At 42.4% G+C, this 19,558-nt stretch overlaps 1 protein-coding gene across 1 annotated transcript in view; it reads right to left on the reverse strand.

Moving 5' to 3' along the window:
• Positions 1 to 2,812: 2,812 nt before the first annotated feature.
• The window catches only part of LOC141178695 (oocyte zinc finger protein XlCOF7.1-like), a 45,628-nt gene continuing 28,882 nt past the window's right edge, over positions 2,813 to 19,558 (reverse strand). The window contains exons 2-7 of the mRNA XM_073660579.1: positions 16,567 to 16,716; positions 16,255 to 16,437; positions 16,042 to 16,165; positions 15,861 to 15,958; positions 9,364 to 9,454; positions 2,813 to 7,663 (exon numbers count right to left, since the gene is read on the reverse strand). Of these exons, the coding sequence (XP_073516680.1) occupies positions 6,642 to 7,663; positions 9,364 to 9,454; positions 15,861 to 15,958; positions 16,042 to 16,165; positions 16,255 to 16,437; positions 16,567 to 16,644 (1,596 nt within the window). The 5' untranslated portion in view covers positions 16,645 to 16,716 and the 3' untranslated portion in view covers positions 2,813 to 6,641. The remainder of the gene's footprint in view (positions 7,664 to 9,363; positions 9,455 to 15,860; positions 15,959 to 16,041; positions 16,166 to 16,254; positions 16,438 to 16,566; positions 16,717 to 19,558) is intronic.

The raw sequence follows: 19,558 nt of genomic DNA on the forward strand, positions 1-19,558 counted from the left end.
TCTTGTATTACACCACATGTGTATTTTTCTGTGTGTATGAGCGTGCATGTGTTTTTTCCTGTGTGTATGAGCATGCATGTGTATTTTTCTGTGTGTAAGCGTGCGTGTGCATTTTTCTGTGTGTGTGAGCGTGCGTGTGCATTTTTCTGTGTGTGAGAATTTTTCTATTTTCCTGTGTGTATGAGCGCATGTGTATTTGGCTATGTATAGTAGATGTTACACACACGCCCGGACTGACTGGCGTGAGTGTGGTTAGTAATGCCACTGGACCATGAACCGAGGAGTGCCTGGAGGGGCGTGACTAAGTATCAACTTGGTCCGACCAAGGTCGCACGGCGGCTCAGTCGACTCCGTGAACCAGGGAGGAACCGAGCAGAGGGACCAGGTGCTACTCCAGGTCAGACCCCGGTCACAGCTGTTTGCCCACACCGGGGAATGCAGGAACAGGCAGGCATGGCTGGTATGCAGACAGATGGGTACTGGCAGGCACGGCTGGTATGCAGACAGGTGGGTACTGGCAGGCACGGCTGATATGCAGACAGGTGGGTACTGGCAGGCACGGCTGCTATACAGACAGGTGGATACTGGCAGGCACGGCTGCTATGCAGACAGGTGGGTACTGGCAGGCACGGCTGGTATGCAGACAGGTGGGTACTGGCAGGTAGGAACGCAGGCAGGATAGGGACCAGTACAGACTGGGATACAGGAACAGAGCCACAGATGCGGCAGACAAGCAGAGCAGAGCAAAACCCGCAGATGCGGTAAATGAGCAGAGCAGAGCAAAACCCACAGGTGCGGTAAACAAGCAGAGCAGAGCAAAACCCGCAGGTGCGGTAGACAAGCAAAGCAGAGCAAAACCCGCAGGTGCGGTAGACAAGGAGAGCAGAGCAAAACCCGCAAGTGCGGTAGACAAGCAGAGCAGAGCAAAACCCGCAGGTGCGGTAGACAAGCAGAGCAGAGCAAATCCCACAGGTGCGGTAGACAAGCAGAGCAGAGCAAAACCCGCAGGTGCGGTAGACAAGCAGAGCAGAGCAAAACCCCCAGGTGCGGTAGACAAGCAGAGCAGAGCAAAACCCACAGGTGCGGTAGACAAGCAGAGCAGAGCAAAACCCGCAAGTGCGGTAGAAAAGCTAAGCAGAGCAAAACCCGCAGGTGCGGTAGACAAGCAGAGCAGAGCAAAACCCGCATATGCGGTAGACATGCAGAGCATAGCAAAACCACAGGTGCGGTAGACAAGCAGAGCAGAGTAAAACCCGCAGGTGCGGTAGACAAGCAGAGCAGATACACACAAGGGACTTACAATGAAGTAGCGAGTGGACAAGTAGCGGAAACAGACAAGATACAGGACAGGACCTGGCAACTCAGTTGCACAGAACACAAAAGTGTTGCTAAAGCACCTCCTACTGGGTGGAGGGGGTTTAAGTATCCAGTGACTCACAACAATAGGCTGGGGACCCATTAGGAGTGCGCACACAGTAACTACAAGAATCAGGCAGTAACCGCGCCGCCGCCCTAAGCAATCAGACAAGAGACATGCACACAGCAGGCACTGGAGCAAAGTGTGCAGCCTGGACTGATAGGTAAGATGGCGGTATTGCATGGTGGGAGATGGTAAGCCATGCCAGCACGCCGCCAGGTATGTTACAGTAGAGATCAGATGATCAAAACTTCAAGTAAAAAATACAGTATAAAGTGAAAAGCTATCTAACCCCTGCATGTGTGATACTCCCCAGACCCGTGTATCTAATCACATCATCATGCACGATACTACACAGACCGGTGTATCTAATCCCATCATCATGTGCGATGTTCCCCAGACCGGTGTATCTCATCCCATCATGTGCGTTGTTCCCCAGACCGATGTACCCAATTCCATCATCATGCGTGATACTCCCTATCGGCCTCCACAGAGTAGAATGCACTCCCCATCGGCCTCCACAGAATAGAATGCACTCCCCATTGGCCTCCACAGAGTAGAATGCACTGCCCATTGGCCTCTATACACTATAATGAACTCATTGTTCTCCCGCTACTCCGGTCTCTGTAGCGAGGGGCCCGCACATCTCAGCACAGTGGACTCCATGTAGTGACGTCATCGCCCCCGCTGTCAGTGCCTGCATCAGTGACGTAAGACGCAGAGGGGGATCGATGGGAGCGTCACACTCCCTCACTCAACATTGCTTTCAACTGTATCGGCAACAAGTCAATACAGTTCAATTTGTGAGGATGGGCAGGGGAACTGGAGATGGGCCCCTCCCCCTCAACCGGCTCACAGGCCCCACATCAGCCACATATGATACACTACATTGAGACCTGTATCTATTCCCAGCGTGTTACTCTAAGCGTATCTAATCACACACGATACACTCCGCATATCTAATCCCAGCTTATGATACAGCTATCAGCACCATCTAACAGAATCGGTGCTGCCAGCTGTCCTTAGTGACACTATACTCGTCAATATAACTGGCAGTCACCAACAAAATGGCTCCACACTGTGATCCTAAACTTCATCCTCTCTTATCCTGTTACAAACACCCAGAAGGGGAGGAGAGGAGCGACATCACACACAGAAGAGCAGATCCAGCCCCAATTTACTGCAGTCCGTAATGTGAGCTAGTTGTACACTAGGTTTTCATGTCAAATATCAGCAGCTGCTCCCCTTAGTGTTTAAAAGTGGAAATACCAAACCTTTTAAAATTATTTTTCATATTTTATTTAGTTAAAAACAAATGATAATATTTTTGAAAAAAATTAAAACATTAATACTTTACATTTTTTCAATTGTTGAAAAAAAATGTTTTGATGGCACCTTCCCTTTAAAGGATGAACTAATATAGTGTGTGGAGTGATAGTCGGCAGTAACCACTTCTTGTTTAGTAGATGAAGTTTCTCAGAGGTAAGATGTGTTTCTTGCAGACAAATCAAGGCAGGTTTTTCCATTTGAAGATACTGAAAGATCACCTGTCTTTTAACACTAGAAGAAAGACCCCTTACATTCCAGCTATTTGCACTGACCCCGCCATATTTAATGCAGTAGATATGTCGTTTCCAATATCCTATCAGCAGAGCATTTCCATTTTACATAGCTTGTTAAGCGCATATTACAAGATTGTCGACAATATAAAACATATCCAAAAAAATAAAAAAGACCTCCCCCTCTCTATAAAACCCCAACCATAATAGTCAGATATAAAACACCTTTCTCCGGGTGAGAGACTGGGCGAAGTATTTCCATAGCTGTCGCTTTTAAAGTAGAAAAAATGGCGGCTCAGTCACTGTTGAACATATGGGAGAATCCCACCTAGAACCTAAGCCCCCTTGGGGGATAATTCAACCCCAATTAGGCAAGAAAAATGTGATATAATCATAATAGAACCTGAAGAAAAAAACAACATTTGTAAAGAACTGTCCAACAAGCAGGGACACACTTCTTCCCATATACTTGCGAATCACTGTGTTTTTGAAGAATTAGGGTTTGTACCACAGGATCTTCAACTTTTAACATCTCAAATGTGATCCCGGCGTATTTGCCTCTCATTCATATTGAGCCAGTGAAGGGTTTATGAATCTTGAATAAAGTGCACAGTACCTCGGGCTACCACCCTTAACTTGGCAGGGTATATCATTGAATATCAGGATCTGGAGAAATTTATGGATGCTTCCCACGCTGCTGGTTCACTGAAAACATCAATTCAGAAAGGTTTATTAAATTGCTGTTTTTATTAAATGCGTTTAAAAGTGACAAGCACTTCTTCAGGAAACAACTACATACTGACAAAACTGTGCAAGACAGTGTAAAGGCTTGAGTTTTGAATTAAGGCTCCAAATCAACACATAACTGACTTGTGTCAAAGTTCACTGGATTGCGTGCATTTCAGTTATATAAAGAAATACCTCCAAAAAAATGTATAACAATTCATATACTACAAACCTATTCGACATGATTTAAAAATAATATATATATATATAAGTTCAAATGTTCGCTAAAATAAATGTATTTATTCACTTATTCTAATAGCAGGAGTTGGGCTAGAACCTATGTCTCTATAGGGAAACCCACTGTGTCCTGTGTTCTTTACTCATTAAGCAGCTATGTGTATTTAGGAATTAACAAAAGATTAAAAAGAAAAGCAAATCCAAGGGTAGGAGAAAAGTTTGTAAAAAACTTGTAGTTCATTGTATGTCAAAAAAAATCTTGTTTTATTTATTTTATTTAATATGTCTTTTGATGAGCTAAAATGCTCTTATCCGAATTCCTCTAAATGTTATTTTAGTTTATTATATTTGTTACAGTCCATTTGTCGTGTTTCATATGTCAGAATATTATTTTGTGGCATTATACTGATATGTGTGTCTTTTATCAATTACTGTATAATTTTATTAGAAGGAAAATAAATATCATTATAAATTAATTCCACGCTTCCTTTAATTATTTGTTAAATGAGCACATTATGAGCTCGTTCTACAGCTTATAGGAGGGTTAAGGTTTCAAGCCTGATTATTAATTTCAGCCAGTTTTCAAAGAATTCAGTAGGAAAGGAGCCTTCTATTTTTTTCAGGCACACCAATAAGTGGTATATCTTTAAGCCTTGACCTATTTTCAAGATCATCTGTTTCTGCCAGCAGTGCTGATATTTGCTGTTCTGCAAGTCTGTTCTCATTGCTTTTATCGGCTATCTGGTCCTCAATGGCAATGACTTAGCCTTCCACTGCCCCTGCTCTATTTTCTGCAGTTTGAGTCATATACCTGCTGTCTCATCTTTAAGACCACCAAAATGTACATTGAAAGCAGAGAGAGAATTTACAATTTACCACTGCAATGAAAACATCTTTTAAAGTAGGTTACTCAGGTACCTGTATGTCCCATTGGTGAAGGTTAGGCCGTGGAGCAGTGAGTATTGTGCCACATGCAATTTTGTGGTCTTTTCATCCCCTTCAAAGAGGCTGCCTCTCCCATCTCCTGCACACCCAACTCCTCCACTTGTAGCCCGTGCACAGGTGTGGGGTAGCTGTTATAAGGCCACTGTCACCTGCTGAGACCTGTGTTTCTGTGCAGGCAAATTGCTACAGCAAGGCCACCACTTCCCTCCTCCTCGTCTCCCCTGCTCAATCTGTCTCCAGCGTGACAACCGTGGTGTCATCTTAGAGCTGAGAACCTGCTTCTCCCGCAGTCTTTATGTGGCTTTTCCTGGTCATTTTTTTCCCCTGGAGCAAACTACTTCCACACTCAGACAATTAACTGGTAGATGTATGCCGATTTTCAAGATGGTCATCAGGTCCTATATTGGATAAATAGCTAGATGCTGGAACGGAGCTCCTACATCTGCTTGTTCACATATGTCGTCAGGGTTGTTGCACACAAGTACTGCTGCTTTCTGTGTGAGTGGGATAGTCGTGCAAAAGAATATGGCTACAAAAAAAGGGACTGGCCTCTCCAACATTCACTTGAGCAAGGGAGTAAACTGTCCTGCATCCAGAAGTCGAGGATCCACCTAGGCAATGGTGGTAACAAAATCTTATCAAGTTGGGCCTGATGAAGAACTTCGTAAAGGCTATGGATAAAAAGGTAAAAGCATTCATGAATCTGATTGATAACTTTCCAAGGTTAAGTGAAGCAAATATAAAAGAAGGAGTCTTTATTGGACTTCAGATTCGTAAGCTTCTTCAAGATGAGCAGTTTCTTCATTTGTTCCAGGGCAAGGAAAAGTCTGTATGGTTTACATTTGCATTTGTGGTAACTAACTTTTTGGGAAACTCAAGAGCAGATACAGTAACTATGAAGAGTTGGTGTTATTTCTACTCAAAACATGTAAGGATCTTGGCTGTAACATGTCCTTAATGATTACAATATAAGAAATTAGACTTTTTTTCCACCAAACTGTGGAGTAGTGAGAGACGAGGATGGTGAGAAATGTAACGAAGATATTGCAACTATGGAGAAAAGATATCAAGGAAGATGAAATCCATCAATGCTTGCAGATTACTGTTGTATAATTTTAAGAGATGACCCGATACAGGAGTACAAGAAACAAGCAAAAAAACAGTTGTCACTGAATGAGGACTATTTTGTAGTGCAATTTCTGTAACTGTTTAAATTCGCAATAGGGTTTAGACAGGTTTTAGTTATTTGAATTGTTTCTAAGTTTTCTCTAAATATCAGAAAATTGGCATAACAAAATATTCTGCATCTGTATATTTATTGAAATAATAATGTTTCAAAGTACTGGAACTTTTATCATTAAATTATATGTAGCAGTAAAATGAAAAACTCATTGTCCAATTTGAATTCAGGAGGTCAAATTCATTAAGAAATGGCTAAGTTCATAACGGAACCTGACAACTTTTACAAATATGTAAAACAGTGTTACATGATCTGAAAGGTCCATGAGCTAGATTCTTCAGCTGCTCAGTCAAGACGCGCAGCCTCTGTACAGGTCCCAGTACCTTCCTCTCCTCTTCAGCACCAATCAGTTAGATAAGTGTGGGGCTTGAGGCGAGATCAATTCTCTCACTGATCAGGAAGGACACTCATTGTTCTCGGTCACAGGAAGCTACCTTCAGTCTATAGGACGCACTCACTTATTAGCATGATTTTTTCTTGCTAAAAGTGTGTCTTTTCAAGTAAAACATTTTCCACATTAAGGATATAAAAAAGGCTTCTCCCCTCTGTGACTTCTCTGATGTCTAACAAGAGCTGATTTCTGGTTAAAACATTTCCCACATTCTGAACAGGAAAAAGGCTTCTCTCCTGTGTGAGTTCTCTGGTGCTTAAGGAGATTTGATTTCACTGTAAAACATTTCCCACATTCTGAACATGAAAAAGGCTTATCCCCTGTGTGAGTTCTCTGATGTGTAACAAGATCTGATTTCTGGTTAAAACATTTCCCACATTCTGAACAGGAAAAAGGCTTCTCCCCTGTGTGAGTTCTCTGATGTGTAACAAGATCTGATTTCTGGTTAAAACATTTCCCACATTCTGAACAGGAAAAAGGCTTATCTCCTGTGTGAGTTCTCTGGTGCTTAACGAGATTTGATTTCTCTGTAAAATATTTCCCACATTCTGAACATGAAAAAGGCTTCTCTCCTGTGTGAGTTCTCTGGTGCTTAACAAGATTTGATTTCCCTGTAAAACATTTCCCACATTCTGAACATGAAAAAGGTTTTTCCCCTGTGTGAGTTCTTTGATGCGTAACAAGATCTAATTCCTGGTTAAAACATTTCCCACATTCTGAACATGAAAAAGGCTTCTCCCCTGTGTGAGTTCTTTGGTGACTAAGAAAACTTGATTTCTTGTTAAAACATTTCATACACTTGAAACATGAAAATCTATTCTTTGCTGTGTGAATTTTTTGATGTTTAAGAAAAAACTTTTTGAGGGGAAAACTATTTCCATATTCTGACCGTGCAAATGGCTTCTTAGCTTTAGAAGCAGTTAGTTTTTTAATGCTTATTTTGTGACTTTGATTTTCCTTAGTAGTTGGTAATGAATCAGAAGATAGGACCTGTTTCAAAGGATCAAATGACACATCTTTGCTGTAAAGGGATGATGGTATATTTGGAGTAATAGCATTCCCTTCAATTGTATCCTGTGAGATCTCCAGCTCATCTGATTTGAAAATTGAAGATATCGGCTGTCCCTCTGATCTCCTAGTACAGTCATCTAAGTAAAAAAATATATATTTGAATAAAATATTTTTGAAATTTATATTTTTGAACATTTCTACTTAAACTGTTAGTACAAATGGCAAGTTATGTAAAAATATTGATTTATTCACCAAGACAATGACAGTTCACAGTCTAATAGAAAACCTCATAGCATGAACCAGTAGAGTTTGGTGTTCAACTGTTTGTTCATTCTGCCTCCCAAATATGAAATATGCGAAAATTATACCAATAAAAATTTCTACTCATATCACAAAAAACAAGCCTCCACTCAGGTCCATAATCTGTCAACGGAAAAACAGAGGTTTCCACATCATTAGTGGCTCAAAAATGCTTGAAAAGCAACATGGCTTCCATAAACCAATCCAGCAAAATCAGCTCTTCCAAAATCAAATATGCTCCCTACTTAACTCAAATGGAAAGCACCACACCCTACTAAAGTTCACGCATAATGCCGGAAGCTGCCTGATACAGCCTTGTTCTCCGCTGGTTAAGTCTTCTGTGTTCAGCTTCCGTGTTGTGTATTTTCTTCTTAGTTTCTTCTTGTGATCCCAGCACGTTTACTGACTACTATTGTGTCTTCTGAATTTGTATTTTCTCTGCCCTTCTGGTTCTGATCCAGCAACCTGACTATTATTCTTGTCATGTCACACCACAGAACAGCAGGCAACACTAAGTCCAATCCTAAGGGTCTTTGTGTAAGTACAGATCCATGTAGAGGGGTTAAAGGGTGTAGGGCAAAACTTTGACTATAAACAATAACACATGTAATGAAAAGATCAAAAAAAAGAGAGAGAGAGAGTAACTAGTGGTGAAACCTCTCTGGGGTAATTAGAGTATGCTTCTTGGTAGCTCCTGGCAGAGTTGCACTTATTTATGGTAGACCATTGGAGCTACTTATGAGTCCTGACCAGAAGAGCAGAGAAAGTATTAGTGCTCCCCATTTAAGGATAAATTGTATCTAAATTCTTTAGGATTGATAATATTATTTATGTCGTGGAGTGAATACATGAAACCAGGGCTCGAGTCATGCCAACATATCTCCTGCAGGCATGAATACATTTTTTTACAGCCATCAGCCACTCACAGCTTAGAGATATGTCATGGCACAGGTGTAATGTTTTTTGTATACTTTATCTATTTGAAGTAATTTGGTTTAAAAAGAAATTGAAAAGTAACGGTAAAGGGAAACTCTGTTATCATACAGAAATTCATACTTGGCCCTCACTGAATGTTTAATATTGCCGATCATAAAAGCGAGGTTTGGCCAGAAAGACTGGACCTGGTATTGTAGGGACCATATGAGCACATTCAGCGCCACAGAAGGGAGAGAAGGTATATTCATCTAATAAGATATCAGGGTTCTAGGAAGCCAATGGCATCATTACCCTCCACTTTCTCTTACATAATATTTTTCTTCAAGTGATTTTCTAACTTGTCAGCACTTTCTACATATGCTGTCATTTGGCTTGGTAGTTTACAGACCTGGGCAGGTGAGAGTTTGTAAGTTCTATAGAAAAGGAGTTTCAATGTCCAAAGTTATTTGAACAGTTTTTGGTGGAGGAGAATGTTTTGGTATAGATGCAAAATGGTGATCACATGATTGTGATACAGCTAGACTACATGACCGGTAAACCAGCCACAGCCTGTGACTGAGAAGAATCTGTGACTTCTCTGTATTTAGTGGTTATTACTCACCTGGGTAGTCATATGTAGGAATCTCCTCTTTACACCGCTCATCACCCCTCACATATGTCTCTGTAGTATTAATATGGGTCAGATCTTCACCCTGAAAGAAATATTGTACAAGTCACAGACAGATGGAGAAGTCACATCTATGATCAGTAGTGATGAGCGAGTACTGTAATATTCGTAAATCGCTATACTCGTAACGAGTACTTTGTAATAATTGCGTATTCGTTCCGAATAGTGAGTACAATGTAAGTCAATGGGAAATGCGAGTAATTTTCTGCTAGACCCTATACAAAGGGGCCTGAGGAAAAGGCTGAAATGGATGGGAAAGTGATGAAACAGAATGAGAAGAGCCTGGAGAATGAGCCTGCATGCATTTCTGACTCACATATGGTTTCTGGGAATAAGTTTGTCGCAGTATTACGCCACTTTTACAGACACACAAGAACAACTACCAAACCTAACCTAAATTGCATTTAACAGGTCAAAAAGGTTAAGAAACAGTTTTTCCTGCACAATCACTTGTATATAAGGCTAAATAAACCAGAGAAGCCAAAAAAATATCCCTTTTAGCCTTTGTTCACACATACTGCTGTGGCTTTTTTTTTCTTTTTACAATTGGGAGGGTCCTGACTTATACATTTTGTAGGTCCCTCTGTCATGAATCATTTTTCAGTTTGCTATTCCCCAGCACTTTACAAGCACAGGTAGAAAGCATCAGTAGGTATGTAGATCTTTGACCTGAGAGGCCTCAGGTGGCTCTGTAACATGCGATTTGGAGGGACAGCTGTTACTTAAGACATTTGGACGGTCCCTCCATCATTGACACTCAGATAGTGGAATACACATTCAATAGCAGTTTACAATGTGCCCATTGTAGCGTTGGGCTTGACCCTCCTCCTCCTCCTCCACCTCCACCACCATGTGATACTGCGGCCCTAAATTCAAATGTTCAGAGGCCTTGCAGTAGGCAGGAAAGCTGAGTTTTGTAAGAGCCCTCATGTGGCCCTGTAACATACATTTTGAAGTGCCCTACTCTAGAGATTTTGGAGGTTGCTCGTGTACATCTGAGAGTGCCCTCACTTGCTCATATTGTAGGGCCCTCACTGTATTATTTAACTCATTTAGGGGCAGGGACTACAGAGAAAAAAAGCCAAGAGACGTGGAGTACTAGAAGGTAGCAGTGAGTACAGCCTGCGATCTTCAGGTATGGCTGAACTTAGTGAACCGGAAAAATAAAGCTGCACTAGTTAACTGGATGACGAGCTCAAATATATCACTTGTGCAAGTCAATGGACAAAGGATATATGGTGCTCCTCTCCAGGATGGGTTGGTGAAGCTTCTCCAAATGGCTCAGAAATTTTGATTGTCAATATTCCCCAGATTATATAGGAAGAGAAGACTTCTTGATATTGTACTACTTGGTCCAGTGCAGAATGTGCATCGTACTTCCAAAAATTACTCCTGGGGGCTGTGTCATAACTGCAGGGAGATTCCTTGACAAGGGCCTCCCTTGTCAAACATTATCTACGATGGAGTACTGTAGTAGTTGTGGCCCTCAATTCAAATTTTCAGAGGGCCATCAGTCGGTCATCAACAGTCAGTGTAAATTTCTATTGAATATGTATCCCCTATCTCAATCACAATGTGAGAAGGGCCTCCAACCTCCAATGACAAATATTAGTTTGGTAGGACCAATATACATTCCAGATTTGCCCACTGCACAATGTGCATAGGGTTTGTAAAAATTAGCCCTATGGGCTGAGTCATGGTTGATGCAGGAAGCCACCATTCCAAGGGTCTCCAATCACAAATCGTAGTTAGGCTGGAGAAGGAATACTGTCCTGGTTTGTCCACTGCACGATGTGCAAAGTTTGTAAAAATTAGCCCTATGGGCTGAGTCATGGTTGACGAAGCAAGGAATCTGTTTATGAGAAGGGGGTGACGTTAACAGCAGTAGCATGAATCTGCATTTTTGGGGAATTTAGGTTGGCTTGCTGTCATCTGGAGGGATTACAAATTGTGGAGATATCCAGTCCTTGTTAAATTTAATCAAAGTAAGTCTGTCTGCATTTTCCGTGGAGAGGCGTCTGAGCCTATCAGTGATGATTTCCCCAGCGGAACTGAAAACATGCTCAGACAGCACACTAGCAGCAGGGCAGGCCAGCACCTCCAAGGCATATAAAGAGAGGTCGGGCCAAGTGTTCAGCTTAGACACTCAATAATTAAAGGGAACAGAAGCGTCAGAAAGGACACACGTATGGTCACTTAAAGTAACCCTTGACCATGTTCTGCAACTTATCCCTCCTTAGCATTTTTATAGGCACAGTTAGCCCTTGCTGTTTTGTTGAAAACTGACCAATTTGGGCACATTTTCCCTCCACCTTCGTTGGAGCTGGTGTTCATGTCTCTCCCCATTATCCCTTGGTGTTGAAAAGAGCTGGTACCTCTGCCACCAGCATTATCTGAGGGTGATGTTTTCAGCAACTGATCTACAACGGCCCTCTTAAACGATTCCATTGTACAACCCCTGGCAAAAATTATGGAATCACCGGGCTTGGAGGATGTTCATTCAGTTGTTTAATGTTGTTGAAAAAAAGAAGATCACAGACATGGCACAAAACTAAAGTCATTTCAAATGGCAACTTTAGGGCTTTAAGAAACACTAAGAAATCAAGATTAAAAATGTGGTACTCAGTAAGGGTAATTTTTTTCAGACCAAGCAGAGGGAAAAAATGATGGAATCACCCTGTAAATTTTCATTTCCAAAACTAACACCTGCGTCAAATTAGATATGCTCGGGTGTCTGCATCTAAAAAGGAGTGATCACACCCTGGAGAGCTGTTGCACCAAGTGGACTGACATGAATCATGGCTCCAACACAAGAGATGTCAATTGAAACAAATGGGTGGATTGGACAACCTTTCAGGGTAGGATCTGATGTCCGTCAGGGCTGTCCTCTTAGCCCTTTGCTTTACGCCTTTGCAATTGAACCCTTCCTTAGAAGGATCGATTGTGGATCGTTGGAAGGGGTTCGGATGGGCAAGGCGGTGCCGGAGGCTATCTTGAGGGTAGTGGCCTACGTGGACGATGTCACCGTATTTGTTTCGTCGCAAGAGGAGGCAATGGTGGTGATGTCAGAAGTGGAGCGCTAATCGGAGGCATCCGGGTCAAAGGTCAACCAGGATAAGTGTGAAAATCTCTGGCTGGGAAGCGGAGATCCCGGGTTTGATCTTCTGGACACCCTCCCCGAACCCAAAGAACACGCCAAAGTCCTGTGCACTGAATTCGTCCAGGGTGATTACCCCATGAAAAACTGGGAAGGCAGAATCAAAGGTGTCGCCCAAAGAGTGGACCAATGGAAGGGTTGGTCTTTGAGCCTGAGGGAAAGGGTTGGCTTGTGCAAAGCTTTCCTGCTCCCCTTGCTAATCTACCTGGGCAGAATCTGTGTCTTGCCAAAGCCTCTCTGGACACGGGTCTACAGTCTGTTCTTCCAGATGCTATGGGGGAATAGACTGAACCTAGTCCAGCGGGAGGTCACTTACCGCACGAGGAGACTAGGGTGATTGGATATGGTGAACCCGGTTGTGCTCCTAGTGAACACCTTCTTGAAAGTTAACGTGGCAAACCTCTGGAAGGAGAGGGCTCCTCCATGGGTATTATCCTGCAAGGGATGGTTTCAGCCATCAATCTTCAGGGGGAAGATTGAAAGATCCTCGCACAGTGCATGGGCATCTCCCGGCTTATGTTACCCCGGTTCTAAAAATGATCCACCGGTGGGGTCTGGGAATATGGGAGGTGAGGTCCCTCCCGAGGAAACTCCTCTATAGGAAGGTCTTGCTTTCTCATTTTCAGAGTCCATTGGTCCTCAAGAACTGCCCAAGTCGGGATCTGGAGTTTGGGTTCAGTTTGTTAAATTCTAGCAGGATCCCCAAGAAGTACTGTGACTTGACTTGGCGCTGCTTCCAAGGTAAGCTGTGTGTAAGGGGCAATTTGAAGTACAGGAGCTCCGAGGACAGGAATTGCTCCCCCGTGAGGCTTGTGCTAACATGCTGGAAAGCATGGAGCACTTCCTGCTTCATTGTCCCTTTAATACAGAGGTGTACAACAGGGTGGGAGCTTCCATTGGTTGGCCACGGCAGGCTACTCTGTCCTATGCCGGGTGGGCCTATGGAGCGTTCGGAGACCTTGGGAGAAGGGACCGAACCACTTTATTCATACTAAGTGTGGTCAGGTATTTCATGTGGAACGCACATGTTTTAGTTTCGACGCAGAGTAAAATCCTAAGTGCAGATGAAGTTTGTAGGAACATCCTAGGTGACCTGGTGAAGGTACGTTCTCTGGAGTATGAAAGACTGGCTGCCCGGAGGGCGGCCCCTCTCTGGAGGGGCTTTTCCTTCAGGGTGCCTTACTCCGGTAGTACTCCTATATCCAGGTGGTGGGCTGATGTCTTTTGTTTTGTATTTAAGTCTCCTGAATAGGTTTCCAAGCATCGAACATGAGCCTTGGAAAGTGAGCATGTAGATTGCCTTTGCCCTGGCCTCTGCTCAACTTGGTATGGCAGATGCTACAGCCTATAATGTTTTTCTCTGAAGGACTTTCAGAAAAAAAAATTCCACACAGCAGCTGAACGCCCCTTTGCCCTGACTTGGCGCACAGATGGGGTGCTCTTGGGAACAGATGACCCAGTTCTCACTCTGGGCAAACTGGTGCCTATGTTGGTGCTACATATCCATCTTCCTCTGTGTTTCTGCCATGGCTATGCATGCCAACGGTCCAGCTCGAATCAGTGGACTCATCATCGACTACCTCGTCTTCCATCTTATCCTCCTTCCCAGTTGACATTGTAGGCTGACCTGATAGCAACTGTGTCTCATCGTCAGCCTCCACCTCTGGAGACAAAAAATGATGTTCCGCCAAGTGTCTTTCTTCTGGCCATAGGTCCTCAAATACATAAGCATCAAGGCACGCCACCTCCTCTTGTCCCTCTTCAATGCTGCACAGAGCCAACCAAAGGATACGTACCAAACAGATCCTCGGAGTGGCCAAGCTTGGGGTCATATGTCTCATGTTGACTGATAATGGTTGGAGGAAGGAGAACCAGCTTCAGGATTGGATGGGCCAGCCTTCTGTATCCACAGTAGACTGTGTGGTCGTGGAAGATTTGTTGCTGCTTGACAAATGCGTAGAGACCTTGTCTGCTATCCAAGACAGAATCTGCTCCCACTCTTGTGGCTTCCACACACGTTTACGTTCCAGACCGGAAAATTTTTCCAGGAACATAGTGGATGAATCAAGCTTCTTCTGACCTGACACAGACTGAGTGCCTTCTCACGCACAACTGACACGTACCTTAACAAGTCTTTTTGGCATTTTGGGTTTTGTTGACAGAATTTCAGATGTTGATGGCACAAGCCAAGCTAGCTGTCACAGCCAAAATAGTGGTTAAAATGGCCTGGTGCGTGCTTTGTAGCAGGCAGTAGGAAATGTTTGGACTACTGCTTTGTGTATGGCACTCAATGATTGTTTAAGTGAACTAATATGGACAGAAGGCAGGCTGACACCCCAAAAATAGTGGTTAAAATGGCCTGGTGCGTGCTTTGTAGCAGGCAGTAACAAATATTTGGACTACTGCTTTGTGTAGGGCACAAAACACTATTTTTAAGTGGACTAATATGGACAGAAGGTAGGCTCTGACCCCTAAAACAGAAGGGAAAATAGACCGATGCTAAAAAAAAAGGCAGCACAAAATGCTACTTCTGTGTGTGATGGCAAAATATTGCTTTGCCTCTGACAAGAGCTGTTTTAATATGGACACTGGAAGAACACTACCTAATACACTTCCTACCTAATACACAATCTCTCCCTCCTTGTACTCGGACTTTGTTGTGTGTCTTCAGCTCTGAAAAGAGCTATTTTTTGATGGTATTATGGAGCTAGTGAGCGGCTCCTTTAAACACAGAACTAGTATACACTGCAGGTAGTCCTTAAAAGGGCTTTTGTTTTATCAAGAGGCCTAAACACTCTCCCTAGCAGCTCAGCGATCTCTCCCTATGCTTATAGAATGCAGGCTCCAGACGCAATGTGCACAAAATGGCGACGACAGGGCTTAAATAGACCCTATGAGGCTGGGTGGCCAGCCAAGCACAGTAATGCCACAACCAAGATGTCTGAAAAATTACTGTGATTGGTTTTAAAGCCCAGCATGTTTAGTGGCTGCAAAGGAGGCGCCAAAACTGCAGGGTGGGACATTCGAATATAGCGAGGCGAGTACACAAATACTCGCAATATAACAAGTACCTGAATACCGTACTATCCGTGCGAATATTAATGAATACACTCACTCATCACTAATGATCAGCTCTAATCCAGCCATCTCCCCCATTCTCATTATACAAGTATAAACCATATAATTCTGGTGGATAAAACAAGACCGAACACAAGCCCTTCACAGCCATATACACATCACAGGAGAGATCTCATGACACCTTATCTCCATGTACCTGATGATCCTGAGGAATATTGTGATCATCTTGTTTACAGTCCTGAGGAAGAAGAGGACGTGGACATCTCTCTGGTGTTGTCCTCTTACTGGATAGATCTAGAGGAAGCACATACAGGGACTGAATTCATTCTTTACATGTAGACAATTATAGGCCATGTGTATTCAGTCCTGTCTATTACCTGGTGATGTGAGGGGCTGGGGAACCTCCATCATGACATCCTTGTACAGATCTTTGTGTTCTTCTAAATACTTCCACTCCTCCATGGAGAAATAGACAGCGACATCCTGACACCTTATAGGAACCTGACACACACAATGATAGAGTTATACCCCCAATCCCTTCATAGCTTTACTATAAAATGTTCCAGCATTCTCATTCCTAGCAGTGTCACCTCTCCAGTCAGCAGCTCAATCATCTTGTAGGTGAGATCTAGGATCTTCTGGTCATTGATGTCCTCATCTATCAGGTGGTGAGGTGGAAGCTCCGTGATTGGGCTCAGGGTTCTTCCCCACCATCCCTCAGACAAAAGGTCCTGACAGCGCTCACTAGAGGTCTTCTTCACTACTGTGTAATCCTGATTACGGAGAGACACATTCATAAATCTCACTACAGATATTTCCAGAGTCCTCACCTCTCCAGTTCTGTCCATCTGTTATTCCCATAGATAAGAATGATGTAATGTGACGTCATCAGAATCTCTCACCTCTCCAGTAAGCCGGAAGAGGATCTCTAGGGTGAGGAGTAATATTTTCTCAGCCATCTTGTCTGTGTCCATATTCATCTTTAATGCGTAATTCAGGAAAATTCTCCTCTATAGAAGATATTCACTGAGAGGATTCGATATTGTAGAGACCTGAATGTGAAGTTGAGCAGATGTAACGTCATAAAAACCCTGTGTAATAATACAATTACTGGACATATTAAGGGAAACATTTGAGGAGATTTATGTTTTACAGTATCTAGTTTTTTTCTTTACATCTACTAATAAAGCCTATATATTTTAGGCCACAGACAACAAGCAGTTTCTTTCTCATAGACTCATCTTCCTTATTGCTAATTCTCATCTCATTTACCAACACTGGAATCGGCATTAGCAATACTGCAGGAGATATTGATTAAGCGTCACATGAGAAATAACTACTTTATGATGAAGACGAAATCTTCATCTTCCACTACGGCTCTATAAACGTATTTGGCCAGAGTCAGTCACTGACTACATCACCACCGGCCGCCTATATGTTTCCCGTCTTCACCGGATTGTCATCTTCTATCAAGTTAGATCTCAGGTCTGATTCACACTTAGAAGTTTGAGGCATTTATAAAAGCTTGTTTGTAAGACCACAAAGACAGGAGTTATTTGATACCAACATTTCCATGTACAGTGTTTTATGGGGTTTCAAAACAAAGTGTGAATCTCAAATTGAAATCATTGTTGTTGAGATTTTGTGTAAATTTCATAGCCTCCTCCTGTGTGCCTCCCCACATCAGGAGGAGGTTGTCGATAAATCGACCGTACCATACGGTTTTTTTGGGCTATAAATTTTGCTCTCATGGTAAATGTGTTGCTCCTCCCTTTTGGACATTAATCCAATGACGGTGAAAATTTGCTGCCCATACTTACTTCCCTCTTTTGTAAAAAATAAGTTAGTAACATAGTTTTTAAGGTTGAAGGAAGACTAAGTCCATCTAGTTCAACCCATAGCCTAACATGTTGATCCAGAGGAAGGCAAAAAAAAACCATGTGGCAAACACTAAGCACCACATTGGGGAAAAAAATTCCTTCCCGACTCCATACGACAATCAGACTAGTTCCCTGGATCAACGCCCTATCAAGGAATCTAGTATATATAACCTGTAATATTATACTTTTCAAGAAAGGCATCCATGCCCTTCTTAAATTTTAATAGTGAATCACTCATTACATCACTGCTCTTACAGTAAAGAATCCCCGTCTGTGATTATGATTAAACCTTCTTTCCTCCAGACGTAGAAGATGCCCCCTTGTCCCCGTCTCTGGCCTCAGAGTAAAAAGATCAGTAGAAAGGTCTTTGTACTGTCCCTTCATATACTTGTACATAGTAATAAGATCACCCCTAAGCCTTCTTTTTTCCACACTAAATAACCCCAAGTGTAATAACCTGTCTTGGTATTGCAGTCCTCTAATAACCTTGGTCGCTCTTCTCTGCTCCCGCTCTAGTTCAGCTATGTCTTTCTTATACACCGGAGACCAAAACTGTACACAGTATTCTAAGTATGGTCGCACTAATGACTTGTATAGAGGTAAAATTATGTTCTCCTCATGAGTATCTATGCCTCTTTTAATGCATCCCATTATTTTATTTGCCTTTGCAGCAGCTGCCTGACACTGGCCACTAAACGTAAGCTTGTCGTCCACCAATACACCCAGGTCTTTTTCAGCTACAGTTTTGCCCAGTGTGTTACAATTAAGCATATAATTATACATTTTATTTCCACTGCCCAAGTGCATTACCTTACATTTATCCCCATTAAAGCTCATTTGCCATTTATCAGCCCAAGCTTCTAGTTTACATAGATCCTCCTGTAATATAAAATTGTCCTCCTCTGTATTGATTACCCTGCAGAGTTTAGTGTCATCTTCAAATATTGAAATATTACTCTGTATGCCCCCTACAAGGTCGTTAATAAATATGTTAAAAAGAAGGGGGCCCAATACTGACCCCTGTGGTACCCCACTGTTAACTGAGACCCAGTCTGAGTGTTTTCCATTAATAACCACCCTTTGTTTCCTATCACTGAGCCAATTCTTAACCCACATACATATATTTTCCCCTATCCCCATTGTTCTCATTTTATGTATCAACCTTTTGTGTGGAACCGTATCAAAAGCTTTTAAAAAGTCCATATACACAACATCCACTGCATTTAATTGGTTCAGTCCAGAACTTGCCTCCTCATAAAAACTGATCAGATTAGTTTGACAGGAACGGTCCCTCGTAAACCCATGTTGATATTGGGTCATGAGGTTATTCTTCTTCAGATACTCTAGTATAGCATCTCTTAGGAAACCCTCCAGGATTTTACCCACAGTAGAGGTTAAGCTTACTGGCCTATAATTTCCAAGTTCAGTTTTTGTCCCCTTTTTGAATATTGGCACCACATTTGCTATACGACAGTCCGGTGGTACAAACCCTGTTATTATGGAATCTTTAAAGATTAAAAATAATGGTCTATCTATGACGTTACTTAATTCCTGCAGTACTTGCGGGTGTATCCCATCCGGGCCCAGGGATTTGTCAACTTTACTGATTTTTAGACGCCGCCGTACTTTCTGATGGGTTAAGCATTTAATGGAGAATTTTTGTTATCACTAATCATGTTTTCTGTCATGCGATTTTCTTGTGTAAATACGGTTGAAAAAAAATCATTTAGCATATTGGCTTTTTCCTCATCCTCATCCACCATTTCACCCAGACTATTTTTAAGGGGGCCAACACTATCATTTTTTACTATTTATGTAATTAAAGAATATTTTGGGGTTATTTTTACTTTCTCTGGCAATGATTCTCTCTGCCTCAATCTTTGCTGCCTTGATTTGCTTTTTTACATAATTTATTTAATTTTCTATATTTATTTAATGCCTCATCACTACCTACTTGCTTTAGTTCCCTAAATGCTTTATTTTTGTCACTTATTGCGCCCCTTACAGCTCTATT

This window comes from Phyllobates terribilis, unplaced genomic scaffold (assembly GCF_046119375.1).
Source record: "Phyllobates terribilis strain yellow unplaced genomic scaffold, ASM4611937v1 Scaffold_29__1_contigs__length_15306474, whole genome shotgun sequence".
NCBI classification, from domain to species: Eukaryota; Metazoa; Chordata; class Amphibia; order Anura; family Dendrobatidae; genus Phyllobates; species Phyllobates terribilis.